Source organism: Trachurus japonicus, chromosome 19 (assembly GCF_045865225.1).
Source record: "Trachurus japonicus isolate A0001 chromosome 19, Traja_1.0".
NCBI lineage: Eukaryota > Metazoa > Chordata > Actinopteri > Carangiformes > Carangidae > Trachurus > Trachurus japonicus.
Genome location: NC_140925.1, coordinates 2,794,650 through 2,814,999, shown reverse-complemented (window position 1 = coordinate 2,814,999; position 20,350 = coordinate 2,794,650). Strand labels below are relative to the sequence as shown.

Below are 20,350 nucleotides of genomic sequence, written 5' to 3'. Positions count from 1 at the left end.
GAGAGGAGAGAGGACGGAGGGAGGGAGGGGGGGGGTCCTGAGGATTTTTTTGAGAGAAACCCAGAAACATGTTGAGAGGATTTAGACTCAGAGGAAAAAGAAGAGGAGAGAGAGAGAGAGAGAGAGAGAGAGGGGAAGGATTGAGCTGTAGCTGTTTCATAACGCTCTGATCAACGAGCTTCACCTCGACTTCACACGTTTTAAACATTTTCACTTCTCCTGACCCAGTTTCCAGTTTCTACAGGTTCAGATTCACAGTCTGGTTTTCTCTCAATCACACTCTCTCTGCAGCCTTCAAACCTGCTGCATCACAGTGAGTGAACAAACATCCGCTCATCTCTTTGTTTTTATTCATTTTAAATCCACATTAAAGGGATAGTTCACCCAAAATTCAAATTGCACTCATTATCTCCTCCCCCTCATGTGGACTAAGGGCTGGGAGAAGTTTCAGAGTCCTCCGTGCAGCTTCTCTGAGTTACAGCGGGGTCTCGGCGTAGCAGTGCATGTCCATATAACGGTTGCAAATGGATACCAACTGTCTTCGTAACAAAAAGACACACCAAAAAACATCCAAATACCTCCATGCTGCTCGTATGTAATGTCCGTCTTGTATTGAAGCCCTGAAATGCGAAATTGTCCCGAAAAAAATTAAATAAGTCTATATTTCAAGCTTGTTTTGTAGCGGAAGCTTCTTGAAGCTCCTCTTTGACAAACCAGGAATTACATACGAGCAGCATGGAGGTATTTGGATGTTTTTTGGTGTGTTTTTTTGTTACGAAGACAGTTGCCATCCATTTGCAACCGTTATATGGACAAATACTGCTACGCCGAGACCCCCTGTAACTCAGAGAAGCCATGGAGGACTCTGAAACTTCTCCCAGCCCTGTTAGTCCACATGAGGGGGAGGAGATAATGAGAAATGAAATTTCAATTTTGGGTGAACTATCCCTTTAACAAAGTTTTTATGAGTCAGGATCATTTAAAAACACATTTTTCATGGTTTAATTTTTCATAGTCTGATGTGAAACCTCGTGGTAACTCAGTCGTCTTCCTCTTCTCTGTGTTGCAGAGGAGGACACACAAGGTTTTTTTCTTTCGGCTGATTTTCCTAGAAATGAACCGAACGAAGCACAGGAAGGAAATCGAGCGTCAAACCGATGAGATGAACTCCTGTCGTCCTTCACCTCTCTGATACTGAGCTGAGTCAAGCCTCCGCCTCTAACACTGTGTGTGTGTGTGTGTGTGTGTGTGTGTGTGTGTGTGTGTGTGTGTGTGTGTCCGGGTCAATACACTGTTGCGTTCAGGCGCTCTCTGCAGGCTGCAGCTGTTTTTTGCAGCAGCGCAGAGACACCAGTAGTTTTCGCCTCCTTTTGTTGCTTCTGTACAAAGATGCTGTGTGTGTGTGTGTGTGTGTTAGGTCGGGACGGGCATCATCACGTCCCTCTCCGTGGACTGCTTCCCGTGGTTGCCTAGCAACAGTGGCTGTTTGCAGACAGGTCCTGACAGTTCGGCATCACTTAAGTACACAACAACAAAAATATTTTTAGGTTGAAGAGCTGAAGTTTGTCTGTTTTTTTCACTTTAAAGAGAAAAAAATAACAGTTTATTTATCTAAAGTGCGGCAGGAGGAAGGTGCTCCGTGTGTGTGTGTGTGTGTGTGTGTTGTTATCGACAAGGGTCCAGAACATCTGGACAGGTGTTTGCAGTGTGACCGACAGCTCGCCTGCTGACAGAAACAGAAACACACCTGTTGACCTCGAAGCTGCAGAACGAACCGGTTGAATCTGACATGAAAATCTATTTTTGTTTGATTTTTTTTACAGTGAAAATAAACGTATTCTGAAATTATGATTCGTCTGCAGTGAATCCATTTGACCTGCGCGTGCACACACAAGCACGCACACACACACACACACACACACACACACACACACATTTCGGTAATATTGCGACATCAAGCACAACTGATAAAGAAATTAAAAAAAAAAAAAAAAAAAAACATTTCCGTGGAAAGTTTTCTGAGCAGCAGCTGTTATCAGGTCCGAAACCACAGAGATCTGATATCAGTCGTTCAGCAACAGGCCTCAGCTGAACCTCTGAGAGGGGAAGGGGGGGGGCATGTATGTGTTTTATATAAGTGTTGTTTCAGTGTCACTATTATTCATGTGGAGTTAAAATAAAAGTATTTCAGGATCATAAATGAGGTCAGGACTGGTGTTAAACCAACTCGTCACCAACATGGACCCTTAGTGTCTGGGCATCATAACAACACACACCTGCTGTTCTCTGTGTTGGAGCCATGCAGCAGCAGCACTGGTTGTGTGGCAGTCTCTCTGGGTTTTTCCAATTAGATAAAAACAGACTTTAGTCCATTTATATTAGGATTTCTTTCAGTTAAAATCCTCATAAAAGGGTGAGATCTGTGACTCTATATGCAGCAGATGAACCGTGTGAAATGAGTTGAGTTGATGTCCTGATAAAGCAGCATATGTGTTTCTGAGAAACTGTCTTTCAGGAAATAACAAGTCATGCGATGGTTAATAAGATGTACTGACCACATGTAGCTAATGAAGAGATAAAACCTGAGGTTAACAGAGGAGCAGAGGACGAGTCCAGCAGTCAGAGAGGAGACAGAGACGAAGACAGACGTCTACATGGACATGGATCACCTGCTGCTGCTGCTGCTGCTGTGGAGCTCAGGTAGGACTGAGGGACATGTATGGAGGAATTATTTGCAATCGCACCGAGCACTATTGTTATACTGTTGATTTTTTATTTTTCATCTTCCGGATGATTTTCGATTCGCTACCAAAACGTGCACTTTTATTGGGATCAGTGTGTTATTACTTTTCTCAACAGTATGCAAATTTTGCTGCAAATTTTTTTTTGCTACAAGTCAATGGGATGGGCGGGAAAAAAAAAAGAGTGAAAAAGTTGGAGTTTTTCCAACGTCTACTGCTCAGGCATACCCGCAAAGATTCACTGGCACTGATGCACCTCTTTATAGTATGAAACTAAGTGAACAACAGATAAGGTGTGTGCTGCTCTACTTCTTTTTGATCTCACCCTGTTCTGTACATCGACCTACGCTTGAGAGTGTAGGTCGGAAAGAGTGTGTGAAGTGAAGACGTACCGCGCGATGAAAAGCGGTGGCGTACTGGATTCCCCCTCGGCGAGTGCTGCGGGGGAACACAGGCTCGGGCGGTCAGCCAGGACAGCTCACACACTCAGCTTGCGTTCCTTTACTTATCACTTTGTGCACGTTGTATCAAGTTTCTTGCCGTCAGCCCAGCCACGCTGTTCCTCCGTGGACTCACTTTCAACCACCGCTCCGTCCAGACTCGCGCTCTCTGCTGTGTAACTCGCGGAAAGCACCGACGATTGGTCCAATTTGCGGAAAAGTTGCGGTGATTGTACAAAATTGCAAGATCGCAAAAATTTGCGGGGATTGGTTGAATTTGTGTTAATTTTTGCGATCGCAACATCGCAAATTCCTGGAGGGAATGAATAATCAGGTCAAGAGCAGCTGCTCGAGGAGCTCCTGTCATGCCTGTCACACAAAAAGAGAAGAGCTGCTTTGTGTGACAGGCACAAACATATTTTGCTGCTTCGACAGCAGCGGCTCTTTTTTCTCCCAGTAGATGACTTAATTTTTCTATGTCTGAGACTGTGTTGAAGTTTGGTGTTGTTAGTGTATGTCTGTGTCCTGATGTGTGTGTATGTGTCACAGTGCAGCAGGAAGTGCTGCCTCCACCGGTCTGTGTGGACAGAGCTGACGGAGGCGCTCCTCTCTGGGCAGCCAGGTCCGTCTGTGGCAATAGAACTAGCCTCGTAAACCAGCCTCTCACGGAAATCAATTTCATTTAATTTCTCATTCCCCCTGTAAGTGTTTGGGCTGGGCGGGAGTAGTAGCGTTGACAGACAACCCCATTCAGCCAATCAGCAAGTTGGTGTAGTGACGGGGGCTTTGCACCAGTCGGTCCCTGATTGGCCAACGTGCTGTGTCAATCACAACGGGCGACGCTGATTGGCTCGGCCTTCTGAGGGTTTCAGGCCGAGCGCTTACAGCTGGGATGAGGCCAGACTCTCCGCCAGAAATGAAATGAAATGCATTTCCGTGAGAGGCTGGTTTACGAGGCTACTCACTCACACTCTCTCTCCCCTCCTCTCTCTCGTCCTCCCTCCCTTCCTCTCTCTCTCTCTCGTCCTCCCTCCCTTCCTCTCTCTCTCTGTTTACATGTGTCTGACTCACACAGTCACGCTGGTGGCTCTTCTTGAGGTGAAGGGTTGTACAGATGCTGTGGAAATTTTGCAGATGGGTTTAAAAATCTGCACAAGTGGTATTGATGTCATAGATATGTCAAATATGTAGAAAGGTTGCTCCTTTCTTGCTGTGTGTCTCTAGCTAATAATTTCTTTTTGCCATTGTGAATATCAGAATATATTCCACACACAACTAATGCTCCCTTCTCGCTCCCTCCTCTCTCTAATTGGGTGGTCTAAATTAAAATGCTAGGATGCTTTTATTTTTTCTAAACAGCAGCAGTGGCTGTTTTGCAAGAGTGCAATTTTTCTTGTTTGACCCTTTGAGACTCCCATGCCTAAATTATTAGGGCCACGTGGGCAAGCACACCGGGCACTGACCCCTACAGCTATGAAATAGTGCCCGGGCGAAGGATTTTTTTCCTACTTATTTTCGGTTCACGACTAGTCCTCCAAATCAGTGGCGTGCACAGACTTTTTGAAGGGCAGGGGCGAAAAGGAAAAAAAAGGGCACATATAGTGCATCCTCGCCACTTAAAGCTATGGTCTACGTTTTGAAAGAGGATGAGAAAAATTTGAAAAAAGCACCTCTCACACACCCCCGCCCCTCCCCTCCGAGCTCGTATGGCCCGCCCCTCGGGACCTCCTCGCGACACGCCTCCCCCCCTCCCCTCACAGAGCAGAGCGGAGCAAGCAACAAGCCTGCTGCCTGCAGAAACCAAACGCGGCTTTGAATGCGGAGTAAAATGTCATATTCACAGTCACAACTTCCACAATAAAACCAAAGATTACCTGTTCAACATAAACTCAGCACCGCCGCTGCAGCCTGGGTCTCTCTGCACCGCGGTGCCGCGGAGCTCCAGGCCCCGACTCTTCCTGCTTCTCTTCCCCAGACACAGCACCCTGTCCTGGGTCACCCAGCGCCAAGAGTCTCCCTGTAGCATGAGGCTGTGCTCGGCGCTAGCCCACTAATACCGCCTCGTTACCTGCTGTGCACCAGCTGCCGGTAACGAGGCGGTGCCAGTACCGTCGTCGCCGTCCCCGGCAACGGGACCGCGGCGACCGCTGGTACGAGCAGCGCCGCCATTAGCAACCATTAGCACAGCCTCATGCTACAGGGAGACTCCTCGCGCTGGGTGACCGGCCACATGGTGCTGTGTCTGGGGGAGAGGAGCAGGAAGACCGGGGCCTGGAGCTCCGCGGTGCCGCAGTGCAGAGAGACCTGCAGGCTGCGGCTGGAAGCGGCTGTGTGTCGGGGAGAGGATCAGGGAGACTCGACGCGGCACCGGTACCGGTAATAAGGGCAGCAACACATTCTGTGCTTCTGTACTGTTCTTCTCTGAATCCTAGTGGGGCTTTTTTTCGGCAGACTGACCGGGGGTGGAGGGCAGCAGGCGCTGAATTGGTGGGTTCATGTGTCTGTGGCTGAGCAGCTCAGAGCGGTTACAACTACTTGTAGTTTCTAAGCGGAGGGGGTGGGGACGAGGCGGGTCGAGGAGGAGCAGGGGAGACGAGGGGATAGGATGGAGGGTACGAGCCAGTGGGAGCCGGACGGGGCGCGCGGCGCCCATTGGTCAATTTCTATGCAGGCCCACGGCTGATAGACTGAATGGATTTTTTTGGTTCTTTTTGCTATTTATATTGTGTATATCGGACCACAGGACCATAATCGCTGTATAAACGATGTTAATAATAATTACCAATGCTCCAAATCGTAGACCATAGCTTTAAGAGGGCACTTCAGCACGTGTTTTGGCTTCCAAGAGGACACTTTAGCACACGTTTTGGCTGCCATGAGGGCACTTTGGCACACGTTTGGGTTAGGGTTAGGGCTAATACCCCCAGTACACCCAGGGGCCCCTGTCCCCCTCCAACCCCGTTCCTAACCTCCACACCCTTAACCTTCTGAGGTTGGAGGCCATTTTCTTAATTTTTTCCATTAAATTCACCTTTTTAATTGCAGATGTAAAAGGAGAAAAGGTGTTTGCGCTCTTACTCACTGTCCAAAAAAAGAAACTCTCTTTCAGGTGCGTAGGCCAACAAACATTCAGGACAATTACAGATGTAACAATACCTGGGCCGTAAAGTATACCCCCCACCCCTGCCTATGTTTCCACTGAATCTTTTTTTTTTTTTTTTACCACAACATAGGGCTCATGTCATGATATTATTTGTATTTTGAACATTAAAACTTCCACAGTCCATAGTTTTCTTTGTTTGACATGTCAAGAGACTTTTGGTTAAAGCCCCAGTATGTAGGAATTACCCCCATCTAGCGGTGCAGTTCCTCTTTTTCTCCACGTTTCTGCCTGTCGTCATTGACAACCGCCTCCAGTTGCCGTGGTAACCTCTGAGTCACAGATAATCTACTACACTGTGTTTGACAGACATGTGCGCGCACTCCTCTACCGCGTGTCAGGCCATCATTGCAAATAAGAATTTGTTCTTAATGATTTTTGCCTGGTTAAATAAAGGTTAAATAAACTGCACGCACACAACCCGGCAGTAGCCCCCGGTGGTCCTATCAAAATTTCCCAGAGGAAATGTTCTAGTTGTTACTTTACTATATGCAAATGCGTGTACGTTTAGGCTACACGGAAGTGATCTGAACAGAAAACGCAAAAGTGGCGTTGCGTTCTTACTTTTTATTCCACGTTTAGACAAGCGTTTTTTTGGGGGTGGAAATCTGCGTGCATACGGTGACGCAAAAGTCTGTGGAATGTTGTATGCATGCTAGGCGCCGAGGTGGCAGCGTGCCACACAACACAAAACACAACAACACCAAGTCTGCACACCTGGTACAACCCAGAATTTTTTCCTCTTCTTCTTCTTGATTTCCGGCAGGCTGTACGCCGGCCATCGTAACGCTGTCCTCTGTGCTCTCCACAGCTCATAGCAAACGTAAACGATTTGTAAATGTGTCAAACAATCTGTAAACGTGTACTGACATTTGTGTGTGTACATGAATCCGCAAAATGTGTATTCAGAATCTGTGTGTGTATAAGTACAAGTGCATGTTTTAGCAGTAACTTATTGTCAGAAGTATTATTGCTGAGATTTGTTAGTGTTAGGGTAGTTTGGTTTAAACCTTTATTTATAACTCATTGAGAAAGACCCTCATTTTCAATGGGGCTGAGTGCACAATACAGAAATCACAAAAATACACACAGAACAAACAAAGAAACCAATCATTGTGCCCAGTAGGATAGTGATGGGCGCGCCGCGCGGGGATAATAAAGAGGAGATGTAGTCAGGAGATTTGCAGATAAGTGCTTTAAATATAAACAGTAACCAGTGAGCCTCTCGCCTCATTCTAAGGGATGGCAAACCAGTAGAGCAATATAAAAGACAATAGGTGTCATAGCTATTGTAGTCAGTAAGCATTTATGTTAGCTAGGGATGTCCCGATCACATTTTTTTGCCCCCGAGTCCGAGTCCGAGTCATTTGATTTTGAGTATCTGCCGATACCGAGTCCCGATCCGATACTTTGGCAACGCAGTAAAGTTTTTAATGTAGATCAACTGTATCATCCCACTATTTTTCTGTTCTTTGTGCTCTACTAGGGATGTAACAATATCACAATCTCACAATAATACTCTACCTCAATAACAAGCCCATGACATTTATTGCAGTATTGTAAACTCTCAATGTATATTAGCACAGTAGCTCCACAGTATAATATTAATGCCGTTATCCATAAGTCAACAACAAGAACATTTGGTCAAAAATAAAATAGCTTATCATGTCTTTCTCAATCACCAGCCTCTCTCCCCTGATCCCACCCTCTCCTGCCTGTCTGCCCCCCCCCCTCCCTCACCTCCCTCCCTCACTCACTCCGCTCCTTCTCCCTCCCTCCCTCACCCAGCTCACCTTGCTCCTTCTCCCTCTCTAACTTTAAATAAATACCTGGTTCTGTATCTGCCATCACGCAACACAACGGTAGTTTTTTATTCAACAGTATGAGAAGTTTAACAATGTCCGCGACATCTGCGCGGTAGGTCCGTGTGTCGGTCTCACGTGCGTTACGTCGGACTCGCTCTCAGTAGAAGCTGCAGTGACTGTTGTTGCTGCAGGTGTGTGTAGCGCTCAAACATCAACAACAAGCTGCTTGGAAGTCAGCAGTGAAACAACGCAGCCACACACACACAAACAAACAGTGAGCTGACACGGTGACACGATCGTCTCTCACACTCTCGCAAGCGCCGTCATTTCATATCGTTACTTGTCCGCGACGACGCAGCCACACACACACACCGTGGAGCTGTGCGCCACAGACCATGCACAAAACACAAGCACGCTGCACCGAATGCGCGTCGCTTTGGGTAATGAGCGCACATGACGAACGTCTACAGTAAAAGTAATGTGTTTGAGAGTGCAAAAGATGATACATCTGAACGCCCCCCATGCGGCCCGTCTTCGCTTTAGACAGATAGGGAAACCCTGACATGTAGATATGTAATATATCCGATTCCTGATCGGGATGTAACGTCCGATTCCGATCGAGTCTGAAACCACGTGATCGACCCCGATTTCCGATCACGTGATCGGATCGGGACATCCCTAATGTTAGCATTTAATATATAAGATTGAGATTATTTCAATATGATTTACATAGAAATTTATATGTTATCATAAAAATTGAAGAAAATATCTTAAGTAAAACCTGAGTATAACTTCAAGAAAGTGTTTGGTCATAATATTTGGAAAAAAATCAGTAAAATAAATTTTTTTTCTGCTCTAGGACCTTCAGTATACTTACTTTATCTAAAGTGTTTGACCATAATAATTCTGAAAAAAATCTGTAAAATGGCAGTTTTTCCACTGCACACTTAATCACTTCAGTGAAAGTGTTTGGTCATAATCATTTTTAAAAAGTCTGTAGGATAACATTTTTTCTGCTGCAAGAACTCGAGAGTGATCTCTTTATCTCAAGTGTTTGACCATAATAATTTTGAAAAAAATATCTATTATATTTGCATGTTATTAAGACGTACAAACTGATGTTGTTCTACAAACCAAACATTTATAGTGTTCTAACATGTTACATATGAAATCTTCAAGCTCCTGCAGATTTATGGAGCTCATTGTGGAGGATTGTGGGAGCTGATGCTGCTGTGATGGATGTGTTGGGGATTCATTTCATTGTTCCTGACCTGTATGATGGTGCGACTGTTTCTGCTTCTTAGTGACGTCGCTGTCTTCACAGATCTCACTGATGTTTCCTTTCTGGTTTTCTCCTCAGGACTCTGGGCTGAAGGAAGCCACAGCTCCACAGGTAAACAGGATGAGGACACATGAAGGTGCTGGTGGATGGATGAGTGTGGTGTCTATGTCTCAGCACTGAAATGAGCATGACTACATGATTTCACTGTCCCCAATGATCATCAGCTGTTGGTCCTTCACCTTCCTGGTCACAGATCATCTCGTTTACATTTACAAAAAGTAGATCTACTTCACTGAGGATAGTTTTCAAGGGTCACTGAAGGTCCTGCAATAGAGTGAACTTAACTCATTGAGTGCCAACCACGTAATTTCTCGTTTTTCGTTCCCATGCGTTGAGTGCCAAAAACGAGATTTTACGTTTTTTGCTTTTTTTAAAAAAATTATTAAAATAGACACTTTAATACACATTATGTGTAAATTTGGGGACTCTACGACGAGCAGAACTGAAATAGATGACGATCAAAGTCTCATGACAGCTCATGATCTGGAAGTTTTTATGATAACTCGGCTTTTGCAAACGGAGTTGTGCATGTGGATGCAGCAGCTGCTCCGCTCTCACCCGCGAGGCTCCAGCAGCTCGGAGCAGAAACAGGAAGCTCTCAGTCGACAGTCCTGCCCGGTCTTCATCTGGAGCAACACCGTGTCCTCCCCAAGATCCTCCCGCAGTAAAATCTGATGGTCTCTGGGCCAAAGCAGACCGGCATCACCGACCCGTACCACAGAAGGACCGCGACCACCGGTGGGACCGGTGTTCCCGAGCTGCTGTGGCCGACAGACCCTCACGTTCCGCGGCGAGAGGCTGTGACACGGCACGGTGCGTCTGTATTATTGCTGTTTAGTGGCGTCCCCCCCGCCCCCGATGGTGGTTTTGTGAATAGAACAACAATTGTTGTATATATTTATCTTACACGAGCTCTTTGATCCAGAAATGCAAGTGTCAGAAGAGCAACAGGCACAAACACGGGTCTGTCAGTCACTCTGCTCTGCTCTGAGCCGAGGAGAAAACATTTATCGTATCCTACAGTTTTTATCCAATGAGGAGAGAGAACGGCATGCAGGGCTGTGTGTGCAGCCAAGGGACGCCGTGAATGTGGTGACGTAGGGACGAGGACTGTTATGGTGCGTTCAAGGAAACTCGTAACTCGTGTTTTTCCGACCTGTGAAGTCATACCAGTTCAATCTGGTACGAGTTCACGGGTCAGAAGTTACGAGTGGCCGTTATAGTGACTTTCACAGGTAAAACAGGTCGGAAAAACACGAGTGGGTTGCCTGGAACGCTACAAAGTCGTAAGTTGTGACTTGAAGCTGTAATTTACGGTTTCAAAAGCCTACCTGGAACGCAGTATTAGCCAAAACGACCGGATCGCTTACTTCTGCTTTAAGAGTAGGAAAAGGAACAACCACTAATGAAGTTCCATTTACTTTATTAACATCTCCAGCAGATCGAAGGGTTTGCTCCATCAGCACATCAAGGTTTTATTCTCATGTTTTTATATCAGCGTCATTCTTCATGCTACCACAAGATGGAGCAAAAATAAATTAATAAAATATATACATAAATAAATACATTTATTTAGATATTATTTAGAACTGGAGCTACAGTTTGGATTTCCTTCATTTCTGTTTTGATCAAACTCACTTCTTTTACTCTTCACTCTCTTCTCTGTGTTCAGAGTCTATCAGGCTGGTGGGAGGAACCAGTCGCTGTGCAGGTGAACTGCAACTGAAACAAGGAGAGTGGAGACCAGTGGACGCCGGCGGCTTCATCTACTACTGGAACCTGAAGGCAGCATCTGTAGCCTGTAGAGAGCTGGACTGTGGCTCTGTTGTTTCAACAACAAGAGAGGAGTCCTCAAAGAGGTCTGTGTGGAGGATCAACACCGACTGTGTTCAGTATGGATCTACCCTGAGGGAGTGTTCATATTCAGCTTCCTCTTCTTCCACCGTGGAGATCACCTGTTCAGGTAAGTCCATCAGTGACTTCATCAGTGACAGTCAGGTTCAGTGTCTTCCTTCCTTTGTTGCGGAGGTAGAAATGTTCAGTAACATGTTCTTTTTTGTATTCAAGTGAGTGAAGGTTTGAAAACAAGACATTTAATATTTCATCTAACATTTCAAGAGATAACAGTATAGCCTTTTTTGATACAAGCGTCAGCAGTGCTTAGGAAGTCCTGGTACCAAGAGGGTTCTGGTGCTGTTCTGGCTGGGTCAGAGGGAGGGAGAAGCTCCTGGGTCAGGAAGGAGCCGTCGCTCTCTCTCTCTCCTCACTTCATGTTGTTTCCTTTCAATGGAGGGAAAATTGAATTTGGACTTATGTAACCGGTCTGTGTTGTGTTGTGACGTTGAGGAAAGAAGGACCACAGTTCTCGTTTTGGCCAGCAGGGGGAGATTTATTCTGCGTACAGCAATATTATTGTTAGTACAGCACAGCACTCGTCTTCTCAGTCTCACACACCTCTCTTCTCATCAGCCATTTTTCGGGCTGCATGTGTAACTCCTAATCTCCTTCTCATGGTCATAATACAATCACCAAACAACCCCCCAAGACCTACTGGCAATATTTTAGTAAGTAAATAAGAACATTAAAGCAGAAGTAAGCGATATTTTTGTGTTAATATAAGTCTTAAATAGTTATATCTTCCGACAGCAATCACTTACATAGAGTGTTTGGACCGAAATACGGGTCTGTCAGTCCCTCTGCTCTGCTCTGAGCCCAGGAGAAAACTTTTCTTGTATCCTACAGTTTTTATCCAATGAGGAGAGAGAACGGCATGAAGGGCTTTGTGTGCAGCCAAGGGATGCGCCTGAATGTGGTGACGTAGGGACGAGGACCAATAGATCCATGAGGAGGGCGGGGGCTGCTAACTCCGTCGGCTGACAAGAAGTTATGGTGCGTTCAAGGCAACCCGTAACTCGTGTTTTTCCGACCTGTGAAGTCGTACCAGTACGAGTTCACGGGTCGGAAGTTATGAGTGGCCGTTATAGTGACTTTCACAGGTAAAACAGGTCGGAAAAACACGAGTGGGTTGCCTGGAACGCTACAAAGTCGTAAGTCGTGACTTGAAGCCGTAATTTACGGTTTCAAAAGCCTGCCTGGAACGCAGCATTCGCCAAAACGACTGGATCGCTTACTTCTGCTTTAATGAACATCAACACCTAAAGGGTGAAAAAGAAGGGGACAGCTCTCCATTCCGACACACCTCCACTTCGACACCCCGCTGTTCCGAAATACCCCCACTTCGAAACACCGCTGTTCCGACACCCTCCCCCCGCAGCTGTCCAATGTCCAAGGTTCTGAACCGCGTGGCATTGTTTACATTCTGTGTTGTGGCTTGTCTGTGAAACGTGCGCTGCTCAGGGACTAGGCGGATCTGTCCCACTTGCTTTCTCCCCGACTCCGTTGTTGGAGATCTCCCACACAGTAATAGAAATACACTTTTTTTCTCCCCCCCTGCGCCGCTCGAGCGCGGCTGAACCCGGCTTGAGCTCACAGGGGAGCGAGGCTGCTGCAGCCGCCGCTCGTGCTGACAGCTGACTGAGGGAGATGCGGTTGGACTTAGGCAATGAAGAAAGGAGTTGGTTAAGTTTAGTAAAAAGACCAGGTAGAGGCTAGACAGGCTAAGCATAATGAACATTATACAGTATGTCATTAATATTAAGTATTTGCTTGTTTTGCAGTTAATTATGCACATGATCCGTTTCGACCCCAAAAAGGAAAAAAGGATCAATGCGCACTGCGCACTGGGGGTTTCCCCCAATAGCCTTTTCAGAATAGCGGGGTCTTTAGAAAAAATAGAAAACCCCGCTATTACGATGAATGGAAGTCTATTGTCGGAAAGGCGGGGCTTCGGAAAGGCGGGGTGTAACCGAAAAAGAAATGTGAAATCATCACAAATGCAATAAAAAAAATACACAAAAGCAAACGGGAGCTCACCTGCGTACAGCAATATTATTGTTAGTACAGCACAGCACTCTTCTTCTCAGTCTCACACACCTCTAGAGGAGGGGAGGAATAACAACTGCATGAGAGACTAGCTTAGCTTATGGCGCTTTTCCACTACACTTTCACAGCACGGAACGGCACGGCTCGGTAAAGGCGCTTTTCCACTACAGCTGAGTTCTCTAGTACCTCTTCAGCACTTGTTTGCTTATGAATTTATTTCAATTGTGGCAGCAAATCACATCACCTGACTCTTTAGAAACTCCTGTAGGTTAAAGTGGACTAACAAGGTCGCTTAACTAATGATGTTAAAGTTGTTTCTGTGAAGATGTTGAAGTCCAGACCGTTGGTTGACTTGAGTCTTTGACTGTCCCCAACTTTAATGGTTGTGTTGAGGACAGACAGGGCCGGCTCTAGCCATTTTGGTGAATCTGATCTGGATTTGATTGGGAGCCAGTGGAGTGAGATTAGAGCTGGGGTTATATGATCAAATTTCCTAGTTTTGGTGAGTATTCTGGCAGCTGTATTTTGGACAAGTTGTAATTTGTGTGTGCTACGGTGTGGTAGGCCGGAAAAGAGAATATTACAGTAGTCTAATCTGGATGAAACAAAAGCATGAACCAAAATCTCTGCGTCTGAGGTACTTAGGAGAGGACGGATCTTTGAAATGTTACGGAGATGAAAAAATGCTGTCTGGGTGATTTCCCTGATGTGTCTGTCAAAAGACAAGGTGGAATCAAAGGTCACGCCGAGGTTTTTAACTGTATGGTGTGGAGTGATAATACAGCCATCAATGTTTAGCCTAAGGTTGGTGAGGAGTGGTAGTTGGTTGGTCGGGCCTACGACTAATATTTCAGTTTTGCTTGCATTCAAACGTAAGAAGTTTTGTGACATCCAGTCAGTGACAGCATGATCATAACGATAACATAGCAGTGTATCTCTATGTCCCCTCTGACCCTGAGATACACAACTTGCACAACAATCAGTAAAACTGCATTGAGTAAATCGGGTGAAGACATGAAAAAATTAGTCTCTTCACAATCCAGTCCCTCCAGGATTTCGCAGGCTTTTTTTGTGATTGTTGCGGCCTAAAATGCCTGATTTTGCGGCCACATTTTGAAAAAATTGTGGTGCATGTTGCGATGTTTTAAGCGCTTTTGTTGCGATTAAATTGCGGGAGACAGCGAAAGTTGCAAAAAAAAAGTTGCAGTTTTGTTCTGAATAATTAAAAATAAAAGGAAAATTGAAAATTTTGAAATGTCACAAAATAATGTGAGGTCCTGTTATACCAGCAATTTTCCACTTGTTAAGAAAGGCACAGGAAGTTGTTTTACTTTTAATTAAAATGTCTGTTTAAAAATCGTGGTAAAAGAACTGCTTTAAAATGCCATTAAAACAGTCCAGTCTTTGAATAAAAAGGGGAGGGTGGCTACTCAAGCCAGGGCCTTAGGATGGGGGAAGGGGAACCTGGCCGCCGGCTGCTCCGCTCCGGCCCTGCAGTGGCGCACTCACTGGATCCCCCCTCGGCGAGTGCTGCGGGGTTGACACAGCCTCGGGTCGTCAACCAGGACAACTCACACACTCAACACGTTCAACTCAGCTTGTGTTCCTTTACTTATCACTTTGTGCACATTGTATCAAGTTTCTTGCCGTCAGCCCAGCCACGCCGTTCCTCCGTGGACTCACTTTCAACCACCGCTCCGTCCAGACTCACACTCTCTGCTGTGTAACTCGCGGAAAGCACCGATGATTGGTCCAATTTGCGGAAAAGTTGCGGTGATTGTACAAAATTGCAAGATCGCAAAAATTTGCGGGGATTGGCTGAATTTGCGTTAATTGTTGCGATCGCAACATCGCGAATTCCTGGAGGGACTGACAATCATGAGAACAAACTGTTGTGGTGCTTGAAATGGGTATATGAAAGTCTGGGCTTCACAAAAGCAGTGGAATATAATGTATGATATAAGGCGATAAGTGTAGAAAAAAATTTGCGGGGATTGGCTGAATTTGCGTTAATTGTTGCGATCGCAACATCGCGAATTCCTGGAGGGACTGACAATCATGAGAACAAACTGTTGTGGTGCTTGAAATGGGTATATGAAAGTCTGGGCTTCACAAAAGCAGTGGAATATACTGTATGATATAAGGCGATAAGTGTAGAAAAAAATTTGTGAAATTGCTTTTTGAGCATAAATGTTAGGCCTAACTGTCATTCTCACCAAATGTCTCAAATGTGGGATAACAGAAGCAAAATTTTGACTTCACGTTACATTTCAAACTTCATGAGATGTGTGTACCCCTAAATGAGAAATTTTCTCCAAATATCAACTAAATAGACAAAAAACACACAAAATGTACAATATTTGGCCTATATAATGTACCCTATATGTGTTGTCACTGTGGTACTGTTTGAGAGGTAAAAAAAAAGCTAGTTTGATAGCTCAGCAGGTCTGAATACAGAGCTGGAGCTGATCTGGAGCTATGGCCCACTGGCCCTGCTGTCTGAGCAGGCTGAAATCTCAACTCTCTCGTCTTTTTTTAAACCTCTGAAGCACCGTCATCATCCGACTCTGCTGTTTCGAAGCGCTTCACAGTTGTTGTTTTGATTGACAGGTCATCAAGGGCGTGCGGCCGTGCGTATTTGAAAGAGGAGAGTCTCCCAATCACAGTAGTTGAACCGCATTTCTACTGCGTAAATGACCGAAATATGAAAAAAAAAAAAAAAAAACATATCGAGACGGTCGCGCAAACGCGCCGGCATTTGTGCCACACATCTAATTAAAAATGTGGCATTTCTAACAAGAAAACGGCTTGAGAGCATTCCTGCTGCAGACAGGTATCTGCTGTGTGTGTGACTATACACAATTTAGGAACATGTTTGTCATTGTTTATTTATTTGTTTTGGGGTTTTTTTTCTACACAGAAAACACTAAGTGAGGGGGCGCCAGCGGACATAAATCATCATTATAATCTTTTTTTTTTTTTTTTTCCCCTTGACTGGCGGCGCCCCTCCAGCAGTTGGCGCTCTAGGCGACCGCCTATATCGCCTATGCCCAAGGCCGTAGCTACCATTGAGGTCATGACCTCGGTATTTTTTTCGGCCTAATGAATGGAAAAAAAAAAAAAAAAAAGTGCAAAGTATTAGGGAGGGCAGATGGAAGGTGACTGAGTGACTCTCCTCTCTTGTCCAAACAATTCCGGTAGGCATAATGCTCTTGTTTATCGACGCCCTCACGTACGCTGGTGTTTGTTTACTGGTCGCGGGAAAAAAGGCGATTCATTCGGAAAAAGCGAGTGATACAGCGCGTCGCGGAGCCTGCGTGCATGGAGGAGAAGGCTACTGAGTGAGTTGGCTTTAGATAAACTGCTCTTTCCAACCAGTTGTTACACTGTAAAGGTTTCGTACATACGTGCACTTGAAGCGCTGTATTATTTCGGGACGGAACCTCATGTATGCGGAGAAAACAGCTGTTTAATAGGGTCAATTCAGCGCCGTTTACTGTCTGTGTCCTGCACTATGCACTAGTTGAGCTAAGTGGGGGAGAGAAGAGACCTCCTTCCTACAGATACTATACTGAGGGGGCATCTGCACTGTCCATTCTTCCATCAACATTATGTGAAAAGCACAGTGACATGATACATTTTATGTTTACAGACAGGGGCGTCACTAAGTTTTAAGGACAGGGGGGGCTTAGCCCCCTGGAGATGCACAAGATGTGAGCATATGTGGTGCACAAGCACAAATATTTCACAAACAAAGACTGTGAAATTGTTTCTAAAAAATTTTGGACAGATTTAACAAAGAGCATACGGTGTAAAGTTTAGGCAACCATTAGTTTTATTTCAGTCTTTTTTATTTATTTATTTATTTATTTAAAGAAAGCTAAGACCGGTGAGATTACTACAGACATGTCTGGAGTAGGCTACAGTAGAAAATGTAAATTTTTCATCTCTGCCTAGTAAGAATACTAACAAATATCACATTAGAGTAAAATCGACCTTTGAATCATGGGATATCAGGCAAATGAATAAGTAATGTGTAGGCTAACTGTGTAAAAGTAGATGCTAAAAAAATGAACCTGAGCAATTTTGCAGCTGTTTTATTATCAGAGATATGTCCAGGTGGAATTTGACCTTTGGAAAACTAATTAGGCTATATTTCACTAATAGCCTGTGTCATAATATTCACTCCATCCAAATACAACTGTTTTTGGCTCATTTTGATTTCACCTAGACCTCTTCATATTTTCCCATTCAAAGAAGACCATACAACCGAAATGAAGTTTGACACCAATATTTTACTAATAAAAAATATGCATAGAAATACTACATAGCTAAACAACGTGAATAACCAATTATAACACAAACCAAAATTTGCTGCAACAAGGAGCAGTCAGATGTATGTTTGTGGTAACTATAAGGAAAAGAAAACAAACTTCCTGGGCCTGTTTCAAAGTGAGGAACACAGCTGACGCTCCAGAAGGAAGTCACCCAAAAATAGTAGGCTATAGCTATGGTAAAAAAGAGTGCACACTTCACCCTACGAACCTGTTCATCTTTATGTTAACAACCAGGACCTTCACATTGCATTTCAGACTTTTTTTTTTCGAGCTGGAATTAAACTTTATAATATAATATTTTTGCTACTCTGTGGCTGCTACGAATGTGAGGAGCTAGTCTACTGTTTGTAATAGATGGTGTGTTCTCATCAGAATTCAGTGAAGTTGGGTCTTCTCTGGATGATCACTAGTGATGATAATATCATAAAAAAATGGCATTAATCTAATATGATGTGTGTAGTTTTTATCTGTCAAAGTGCACCAGATTGAAGCCTTTTAATATAAAATTGCCCCAAATTTCTGACGCCACCCCCCCCGCGCACCACGACTATGACCTCGGTATTTCAAAAATCCTGGCTACGGCCCTGCCTATGCCTAGAGCCGGCCCTGGGGACAGACAAGGAACTCATTTCTGGACACATGCTGATGACTTTAAAGTTGATATGTTCCTCTGCATCATTATTTTCTTTAACACCAACAGTTTTAACACTTTTGTCTTTTTGAGCTCATCATCTCTGACAGATCTCATTCTTGAGAGTTTGACAGATTTCTCTCTGGTTTATTTCTGATGTAAAGTCGTCAGAGACGCTGTAAATCCTTTTCACTCCTCATGAATTTATTTAATCTGTGGCAGCAAATCACATCACATGACTCTTTAGTAACTCCTGTAGGTTAAAGGTGCCATATGTAAGAATGTGGCCAAAAACGGTTACTGCAGTCAAATTCAAAACACAGTGATCTCGTTTTTTCTCCCAGTCGTAGCAGCAGCTCAGTGGAAGCAGACCGGAGGCTGAAATGCCACTGACGCCACCATGACTGGGAGAGAGGGCTAGGTGGCGCAACATGCCAACACGTAAATTCAAAACATAAACATGATTTGCAGTCTGCAAAAAAGATTTTAAATGCGAATACTCTGGCTGTACTATTGTTGTTGGTGAGTTCATCATGTTATATGAACATTATTCCTGAGTCTCTGTGACATATTAAGAGGATTTTACGGCCAGTTGCGCTTGACTTTAAAGTTGTTTCTGTGAAGATGTTGAAGTCCAGACCGTTGGTTGACTTAAATCTTTGACTCAACAGCTGGACTGTGAGTTTCTTTAATGCTGATGACTTTAAAGTTGATATGACAGTAAATAAAGGTCAGGATCAAACTTTAAATGTTGTGTCTCTCTCTGCAGACTCTGTCAGGCTGGTGAATGGGACCAGTGTGTGTTCTGGCAGACTGGAGGTCAAGTCCAACCAGTCCAACCAGTGGTGGTCCTCAGTGTGTGAAGATGACTTTGACCAGCAGGATGCAGAGGTGGTCTGTAGGGAGCTTGGCTGTGGGGCTCCTTCAGTCCTCCAGGGGGCGCTCTATGGAGCAGTGGAGGCTCCAATGTGCACCAAAGAGTTCCAGTGTGGAGGCCATGAGTCAGCTCTCCTGGACTGTAGAAGCTCAGGCTCAACTAGAACCAGCTGCTCACCTGGCAAAGCTGTTGGACTCGCCTGCTCAGGTACAAGTGGAGCTACAGTTTGGATTTGCTTCATTTCTGTTTTAATCAAACTCACTTATTTTACTCTTCACTCTCTTCTCTGTGTTCAGAGCCTGTCAGGTTGGTGGGAGGAGCCAGTCGCTGTGCAGGTGAACTGCAGCTGAAACGAGGAGAGTGGAGACCAGTGGAGGACTTCTACTGGAACCTGAAGGCATCATCTGTAGCCTGTAGAGATCTGGACTGTGGCTCTGTTGTTTCAACAAGAAGAAGAGAGGAGTCCTCAGAGAGGTCTGTGTGGAGGATCATCGGTAACTGTGTTCAGTCTGGATCTACCCTGAGGGAGTGTTCATCATCATATTCCACTTCCTCCACCGTGGAGATCACCTGTTCAGGTAAGTCCATCAGTGACAGTCAGGTTTAGTGTCTTCCTTCCTTTGTTTCGGAGGCAGAGATGTTCAGTAACAGGTTCTTTTTGTATTGAAGTGAGTGAAGGTCTGAAAACAAGACATTTAATATCTCAACATGTTACATCATCGTCTGTATTGGAGAACCCCCCACCCAATCATGGGCTCCCTGCAGGTACAGGTGAAGCTAACCCCTGAGCAGGGGAGGATCAGAATACATGTAAACTCACTGATGAGGTGAGCACTATGTCCTGGAGGAAGTCTTCACACCTCTGTGAGTGCTCCCACTGTTCACCACAGTGACGCTGGTAAAACAACACTCACAGTGAGTGGGCTGAACTGCAGTGTCTTCTTCCTCCCACAGCATCTGACCATGTGACAGTGTTGGGCTGCTTCACCGTAGCGTCTGTAGACTGCTCACTGTCACTGTGGTCACTGGTCAGCTGACTGACTTAGTGTAGTGAGTCATCTTCCTCTCTCACTAT

The 20,350-nt window shown here is 45.0% G+C and overlaps 1 protein-coding gene across 1 annotated transcript; it reads left to right on the top strand.

Moving 5' to 3' along the window:
• Positions 1–2,593: 2,593 nt before the first annotated feature.
• On the top strand, positions 2,594–20,194 carry LOC146967121 (CD5 antigen-like). Its single transcript, XM_085762177.1, has 4 exons — positions 2,594–2,700; positions 9,507–9,539; positions 19,572–19,853; positions 20,166–20,194. The coding sequence occupies exons 1-4, from the start codon at positions 2,655–2,657 to the stop codon at positions 20,192–20,194; spliced, it is 390 nt and encodes a 129-aa protein (XP_085618303.1). The 5' UTR covers positions 2,594–2,654.
• The last annotated feature ends 156 nt before the right edge of the window (positions 20,195–20,350 follow it).